The 8,725-nt window shown below is 40.6% G+C and overlaps 1 protein-coding gene across 1 annotated transcript; it reads right to left on the minus strand.

Moving 5' to 3' along the window:
* Positions 1-2,237: 2,237 nt before the first annotated feature.
* On the minus strand, positions 2,238-4,298 carry LOC145895496 (uncharacterized). Its single transcript, XM_082984303.1, has 2 exons — positions 2,483-4,298; positions 2,238-2,338 (listed from the first exon to the last, which is right to left on the minus strand). The coding sequence occupies exons 1-2, from the start codon at positions 4,296-4,298 to the stop codon at positions 2,238-2,240; spliced, it is 1,917 nt and encodes a 638-aa protein (XP_082840429.1).
* Positions 4,299-8,725: the final 4,427 nt, after the last annotated feature.

Below are 8,725 nucleotides of genomic sequence, written 5' to 3' on the forward strand. Positions count from 1 at the left end.
TCTGTGGTGTATCTTGCCCTTTTGTACAGATGCATACGGTTATAGGCGTTCTTCTTTGAGATTCCGTTAATTTTGTTTGGTTTTAAATGATTATGCTGCACTAAAAGTGACGGCTTATTCCTCACACAACGCACACAAAATATATTGACCTAGTTTTCAATAAGTTCGCATGAGTCCGTTTTGCGATACCTGATCACGTCATAGTGACAAATTATGACGTCACACAATACCCCCCTGGAAATATCAAAAACTAGGCGCCTGTGCATACGGTCCTTAATTCCACGATTGATCTGTATTTTGAAGGTCGACGTTTCGAAAATACGAGCGTCATTTCTTTCAATATTTTTTCTTTTCGGTATTTAGTAGCTGGTTGTTAATAATATCAGTCGACTTTTAGCTGCTTTCGCCGGAGTTTTTGATAGCTCAAACAACATCAAATGCAAGCCTTTTTCGTTTTAGACAGCATCATTTGATTGATATTCACATATCGCGACTAAAAAATTAGAAAAGGTCATCATGATGGAGTATCTATGCAGCACGAAGGACGCATATTGGTATTTATATTAAATTAAGTTTCGCCGGCGGGAAATGACCACCTTGTATTAGGTTCTCTTTCACAATAGAATGAATACGCATGTATCGTTGCTAGGGCAAATTTAACCCAGTTTCGGGCAGTTATAATGGGGTTTGGGCGTTTTAAGTCAGGTAACGACTTGGTGCCAGCTACTACAGAAAACTGAGTCAAAAAGGCAACTCAAACTTCAGGCTGTATTAACAGAAAAATGAATCGTTTAAGGGCCCAGTCATTTGTGGTTTTATGAAAGATCCATCCTGTATCTACGCATTCTGATCAAAATTGGTTGACGGACAGGCGCATTTTTGACCTTTGGAGGCATTTGATTCACCCCGGTTAAACACAATTGGGGGAAAAAGAGCAACAAAAAATGCAATTGGAGTTTCCAGAAAAATGAAACGCTTAAGTATCCTATCTATTGTGGTCACAAGATATTCTAGGCGGCTCCACAAATCCTTGCAGTGTACTGTCCCATCCAGGTTTTTAAATATTTGGTTCCTAGTCACAAGACGGGTATTGAGAAATAAGCGGAACAGTCGGCGGGACATTATTGCAGAGGGCCTTGAAAACAGGATTTATTTTGTGTAATTGCCATATAGATCCTAAATAGAGGTAATTTGTTTTTCTTTCAGTGAGAACCACAATAGAGGTAAGTCTTCCTTATTTTTGGTTCCACACCGATGGCAATAATGGTTTACAGCAGTAGATATCGATATAACACCCCAGAAACGCAATGTCAGGGGTAAAAATACAGCAGAACTCAAATATTCCGAGCAACTTTTTGCAAAAAAATAAATAAAACCACGGTATACTATATTATGAGTGTACTGTCATGATACTCTGCTAAATCAAAGAATACTAAAACCTGGAATGGAAACTCCGCTGAAAGTGCGTCGTCACGCATGAGTAACACTTCAAGCGAAATGAAAAATGCATTGAGTCAAATGAAGTTTTGGCGTGTTAAGGGGGCACGAAAACCTAGTACATTTTGACCTAAATGATGTTTTAGTTGGAGACATACAGTTGTTTTATGTAAGTTAGCTTTCTCTACCACACCACATTTAAAGTTTGTGGGGCACAAACAACATGAGTACCAATTAATCTCGCCACTAAAGGCTGCAGCGTACCAGTAGGATTCCCAGTCGCTGCTTTGCTGAAGCTAAAGTCTGTTTGCGTGTTCTTGCTGATATAGACTACTGAATTAAAAGCTCCGTGAACAGACTTCTTTATTAATGGAAACACACGATTGCAATTACCAGGTGGCTTAAGTTTAACTTGTTTCAAGCGCGTTTAACACGTGACTGAATTGCAGCGAATTTAACTATTAAAAGAACATGCGAACGTTTACAGCGCGATGGCAAGAATAACGACAGGGCCGAGAGAATACGAGCGACTGAGCGATCGAACAATTACTACGAGGGCGTTTTATAACAAACATTCAGGAAAAACGTGGTTGTCCAGCAGGGTATCAGCAGCTTGGTTTGAACTCTGCAGGAAGGCTTAGCTCCGCCTGCATCCTTTCCGTCTAGTGTTCCAGTATTGAATTTCAGGAAACATGCGGCGTGGTCAGAACTAGGCCAGGGAAAACATGCGTGTTGCCACACATGCCCCTTCCTTGTCAAGATTGATAGTTTCTATCCGAAATCCAGTGTCGACTTGTCGTTTAATTGTTGTTCGGTGAATCGAGTTGAATTGGCTTGCTGATTTGCTGGTCATCGTCTGTGTTTCCGTCGTGGACGCAAGCTGTCACGGTGGATTCTTTTTCTGTGTAAAAAAAAATGAAAAACTGGCAGTAAATTGCTCAAAAGGAATGCATGCATATTTACAAGAAAATCCGATCAATTAATTAGGGACGTCCGGGTAACTGAGGATAAAAGCGTTGGCCTATTCGCTCAGAGTTTCTACTACGGGTGGATAATTCATAGTCCGTAATATTATTTGCATTGTCCGACTCCTCAGGCGGTTGGCTAGGTGTGGTCTTATAAGTGCGGACTTTATCTCCAATGGCATTCCAAACTATAGGAACATAATACTTAGATGCCCAGAATGTCAAAACACCACCCCATATCATGGCCAAAAAGAAGAATATGGTAAAAATACCACATAGGAAGGGGTTTGTAATCTCACTGATGGCTGAGATAAAAACATTCGTTACCACGTTCTGTGCAGTCTTGGCAACGTAACCCATGTCGGCGTCTACGTTAGACTTAAGATTAGAATTAATAAAATGATACAACTTGTCGTGCGTCAGTCGTGCTTGACTTAATGCCATAAGCATAGAGGTCATGTCGTCAAGACCAGTAGAAGGTCTAGGGTATTCCGACATTATAGACTGGAAATCGACACTATAGGGGGTATAATGAATTGGAGTTATTCGTGGTTGCAACTCACGAACCTTTGTATTCACATGAGCTAAAGTATAATTCTCATATGTATAATACTTCCCCTTTACTTTAAATGTCATGACTCGTCCAGGGATGTAATTCTCAAGAAACTTTACGTTCTTGTAGACAAACCCGTCGCGATACAACTGGCCTTTAACACTTTTACCAGCTGCATTACGAAATTCTATGACGGGACGAGTTGCGAAAAGGTTGCCGACACGTAAATCGTGCAATATAATACCACTAATATCCTGGCAACTCAGTTCAGTTATAAGATCACCTATTGTTATGGCAGCTTTGGGTTCGCCGAGGAGTCCACTGAGAGATTCTCCTGGATATTGCCTGGCCAATAGGGAGTAGATTGTGGTTAACACAGAGTTCATCTGACATTCCATGTAATGAAGCTCTGCAGTCAGGTGTACGAACTTCTCATTCACAACGTCACCGACTTCTGTAACAAATCTAGCATCAGGGTTTCCTGTGATTCTACGAATATTATTATTCATAACAGTGGGCGACATTTCTAAAGTCGAGCAATTGTGATAGGCAAGGATTAACCCACCAGGATCACAAAACGTATTAGTTCCATAGCAATTAGAAGTACCCGGGGGACATTGTGCCTCATGATGAATACTTATTCCCAATTCTTTTATTTCTAAACGATAAGGTTTGTCTTGACCTTTGTTATAATGAAGGGACATTTTATGTACACCTAAAGGAGTGGTATTTGGACAATCAATGTCAGAGGGAGGATCCCAAATAAAGGTTCTAGTGCCAACAGTACAGAAACCTTTCTTCACATCACAATTGGACAAAAGTCCAATAGCACTTTTCATTTGTTTTTGCAAATGATCATAAAGAATATCCGACTTAGTCAGTAAAGCATTAACAACACTACCGTGTGCCGAGGTAGGCCATTTATACTCTACTGTTAGTTTATTTTCCGTAGTCCAGGACGTTTCCGTGATCGGTTGTAATGTCCCGATGTTGTCCGCAACCAGATTGCGTTTCCATCCCTCGCAGACGTTTGGAACTGGAGGGGAACCTGCTTTTGTCGTAATTTCGTGAGTTTTAGCTCCGAAGAAATAATGAACACTATCAAAAGAGTCTATGTTAGTTTGACACATGAATATTGGAATTTTAATAAAATCTAAACTTGGGTTATATACTTCAGTTTGACAGTGTTTTACAGTGTGAGGGACATTACGGTGGCAGGATGTGGGTTCAACCACACTATATTCGCCACGTGAACTTGTTTCGTGGCATAATTTAAATTGTACTTCACCTCGACCATTTTGAACCAAAAAGGTAAATACGAATACAACAATTTTTATGGACATGGCTTATTGTCTGAATCTTAATGGTTTTCGGATTTCGCGACCACGTCTGGTGAACGTTGTTGGTTCCGGTGTTTCTGGTGTCTCGAAATCTGTAACAAGAGGTAGATTAGATTGGTCTAATACGGTATCCTGAGTGTCCTGAACAGTATCTAGTGTGCCAGAATCCGAAGGTATGTTGTTAGGCAAATGAGCTACTTTAATCCTATCAATGGAAACACTATCTTTCCGTCCGGACATAGCCAATACAAAGTATTTGTCATGCTTTTCTAAGACTTTGTATGGTCCTTTGTAATGATTTTGAAGTGGTGTTCTGTGGCCTCCTATTTTAACAAAGACATGGGTACACGTTTGAAGATCCTTGTCCAGGTAAGATTTGCGAGGTGGTTGTGGTCGTCTTGCTGAAAAGGTTAGATTTGACATAAAGGATGAAAGTTGTGTTGCGTATTCTGAACGGTGAGAGACAGATGCAGTATCTTCAAAGAATTCCAAAGGTAATCTTAAAGTGGTTCCAAAAACCAATTCGGCCGGGGAACAATCTAATTCCTGGTTGTAACTAGCGTGTATACCCAACATTACCAAACCTAAATTTGAATGCCAGTCCATTGGTCTTTCGTAAGCTTTAAGAGCTGCCTTTAATCTTCGATGGGTGTTCTCGATCAGGCCATTTCCGATTGGGTGATAGCTCGTGGTATTACATAATTTAATTCCCAAAGATTCACAAAGATCCGTAAATAAACCGGAAACAAAATTAGATCCTCGATCTGTTGTTATACGAAGAGGAACTCCATGCCGCGAAATCCAATTGAGTAGAAATGCATCAGCACAATTACTAGCAGAAATGTTAGTGAGAGGAATAGCTTCTAACCACCTTGTGAATCTATCAATGATAGTAAAGATATAGCTATAACCATTAGAATTTGGTAAAGGTCCTACGACATCCAAATTAAGATCGGTAAAACGCTCCTGTGGCTCAATATAACTTCCTAGCGGCGCAGTGTTATGCCTTTGTACCTTTGCGGCTTGACATTGTAAACAAGTTTTACACCACTCATGGATATCTTTTCTCATACCTGGCCAAACGTACCGTTCTCCAATCAATTTCTGAGTAATTTTAATTCCAGCATGTGATAAAGAATGAACCGTGTTGAAAATTTGTTTTCTAAAACCAGTAGGAACAACCAACCTAAAAACACCTGTGGAAATATCTCCAATGAGATCGACATTAATTTCTGGCCATCTTCGTTTCACAAGTTGAAGAGACCTACAATCCTGTTCTAGCAAGTTCTGAAAGCGCAAAGTGTCCTGTTCTACTGACAACTCGTGAAAGTCGATTGTCTCCGGAAATAGTTTAATGACATTAATTTCTATTCGTGACAAACAATCCGCGACAACATTTTGTAAACCTTGGATGTGTTCAATCTGAGATGTAAATTGTGAAATGTAATCAAAATGCCGTTCTTGACGTGGTGAAAGATTGTCAGACATGGAATGAAACGCTTTTACCAATGGCTTATGATCGGTGACAACATTGAAATCTCTACCATGTAATAAAGGTTTGAAATGCCTTATTGATTCATAAATAGCCAACAATTCTCGGTCAAACGTCGAGTATTTACTTTGAGCGGAATTCAACTTCCGAGAGAAAAATGCAAGTGGCAACCATTGACCATTCTCAAACTGATTTAACACCGCTCCCATAGCAAAGTTACTGCAATCGCAAACCAATGAAAACTTGCCATTAAACTTTGGATAATGTAGCATGGTTTCCGTGCTCAACAATTCCTTAGCTTTGTCAAACGCCACTATTTGTTCAGGGGACCAATCAATGAATTTACGTTTCCTGAAGGCTTTCTGTAACATGGCCGTTAAGACTTGGGTATGTTCAGCGCAGTGTGGAATGAATCTTCTATAGAACATTAGCATGCCAAGAAATTTACGTAATTCTTTTATCGATTTAGGCCTGGGAAATTGCTTGATTGCTTTTACCTTGTTTTCTAACGGGTGAAAACCATGACAAGTGACTTGATGTCCTAAAAATTCTACCTCTTCGACACCGAAAACACTTTTCTCGACATTAATTTCCAACCCATAATCAGCTAAACGTTGAAGTACCAAACGCAAATGTCTTTGGTGCTCTTCAGGTGACTTTGACGCAATTAGCAAGTCATCGATATAGCAAAAGACGAATTTTAGGCCTTTCAACACCTGATCCATAAATCTACAGAAAGTTTTCGGACTATTAGACAAACCAAAGGGCATGCGACAATACTCAAAACAACCATTTGGATAAACGACAGCGGTCTTATGTATGGAATCAGGATGGACTGGGATTTGGAAAAAGGCATTTTTCAAATCGACCTTGGTGAATATTCTAGCGCCATTGAGTTCATTAACAAAATCCGAAAGGAATTTCATAGGATATTGATCCTTAACTGTCCTCAAGTTTAGTCTTCGAAAATCACCCACTATTCTGTATTTGCCATTGCTCTTTTTAACAATGTGGATAGGCGAACAAAATTCAGACGAACTTGGACGAATGACACCTTTGCGCTCTAAATCCTCAAACTGCGTATCAACCTCGTGCAGAAACTCAGGTGACAACCTTCTAGGACGACAACTGACTGGGTAACCATCGGTGATTATTCGATGGAAAACATTATGTTGAACCGGCTTGTCAATGCTCATAGGTTCTGTGACAGACGGGAATTCTTGCACAATGCGTTCAAATTCGTTTGACGGCTTATCTGTTGCGCGGTTACATTCGGGTGCCCGATCGGCGCAAGTCTTATCAACATTCGAAGGTGCAGCTTTTATCACCTTGTTTATTTTTCGACCGGTGACTCGAGCACAATCTATGGGACCAGAATTGACACCATGGCCAGAGTGACAACATTTTCGCGATCGCTTCGACTGCTTCCGGAAAGGGGGCATTATCCTTTTGCGCTTAACATCAACCAAAATATCAAAGAACCGAAGGAAATCACTTCCTATTATACCTTGTTTGACATCGCATACAATAAATTTCCATTTAAACAACTGATTTAGACCAAAATCAACAACCTTAGTCATTTTCCCGAGAGAGACTATTTTATTGCCACCGAAACCTTGTAAAACGACCTTATGTGAACTAAATGATTTCTTTGCGGACTTGGCAAACCAAAAAGGTATAACTGATACATCTGATCCAGTATCAACAAGAAATGGCAAGTTTGAAAAAGAATCGTGTACGCTAAAGGTATCGCTTAAATTTCGCTTAAAACTATGTCTGCCTTTTCGCCGTGAGCTGTTTTTCGAAATGGACGAAAAGGCTGCTACAAGTTTTTTGAATGAAAGTGACCATAAAACTTACACGGTTGTGCACACGATCTAGCATTTTCACCATAAACAGAGTGGTAATAACAAACGTTGTTAATGTTACTTTGCCCCATAGAACCACTGTTAGTAAACCCACGATTTTCTGACCTGTTTTGAAATCCACCTCTCGATTGCCATGGGCGACCTCTGTATCTGTTATCGCCCCTTCCGCGTGACTGCGAATAGGCGCCACGGGATGCGTTCGAATATTGTCTGGAATTACCATAATTCGACCTGTTTGACTGCCCTGATAATGAGCTCAGTTTATCGAACAATTTATCAATTCGTCGATCAAAGTTATCATTGATCAACATTTGGGAAGAAACCGCAGGCGTTGTGTTTGGTAATGGCTTTTCAGCCACAGGCGCAACAACAGACGGTTGTGACATAGAAACCATCATATCAGCTTTCGAAGCCAGAGTTTCTATGTCCAACTCGTAATCTGTCGCAAGAATTAGTCGAATATGCGAGGGCAGTTTATCAATAAAAACACGTTTCAACAAGCGTTCGGTCATCGGATCCAAACCATTTCTTGCATCCAACAACGACAACATCTCATGTAATAACTCGGTGGGGCGTCTACCTTTCAATGACGTCTCATTCAACAACTGATTAAGACGACTTATTTCGCTTTTTTCATAAAACGTAATAAGCGCATTCTTTAAAGCAGAGTATGGTTCATCATGAGCTCTACTTAAAACCACGTGGCCAACTTTAGAAATTTGATCCTCACTAAGGCTAGACACAACGTAATTAAACATCTGCGACTCGCCACTAATTCCACAGCTTCCCAATGTCTGCTCAACGCTTTGGAACCACGCTCGAGGCATGCTCGTCCAAAAAGCAGGCAAAGTAAGCTTTGGAACACTTGGCGGCGGCACTGATCCTCTTCGCGACATTCTGACTGGAGATGTACTAGGGGATCGAGTCAACTTAGGTAAGCGCTCGTCGGCTGGATTCACACGACTGCTAAAATCATCAGGCAACGTCGAAAATCGTTGCGAACCTGATGGTCCAGCATGTGGTGATTTTGCGCGCACCGGGCCTAGCGGTGTATCAATCATGCGACAATC

The sequence above is a fragment of the Ascidia mentula genome, chromosome 3, assembly GCF_947561715.1.
Source record: "Ascidia mentula chromosome 3, kaAscMent1.1, whole genome shotgun sequence".
NCBI lineage: Eukaryota > Metazoa > Chordata > Ascidiacea > Phlebobranchia > Ascidiidae > Ascidia > Ascidia mentula.

Bases quoted from the DNA above. Each gene is read 5' to 3' on its own strand.
- LOC145895496 (XM_082984303.1), bottom strand. From the start codon at position 4,298: ATGTCCATAAAAATTGTTGTATTCGTATTTACCTTTTTGGTTCAAAAT. The intron at 2,339-2,482 runs GTAGTAGAAACT...TTTTTTACACAG, and splicing joins GGACTATGAATTATCCACCC to AAAAAGAATCCACCGTGACA.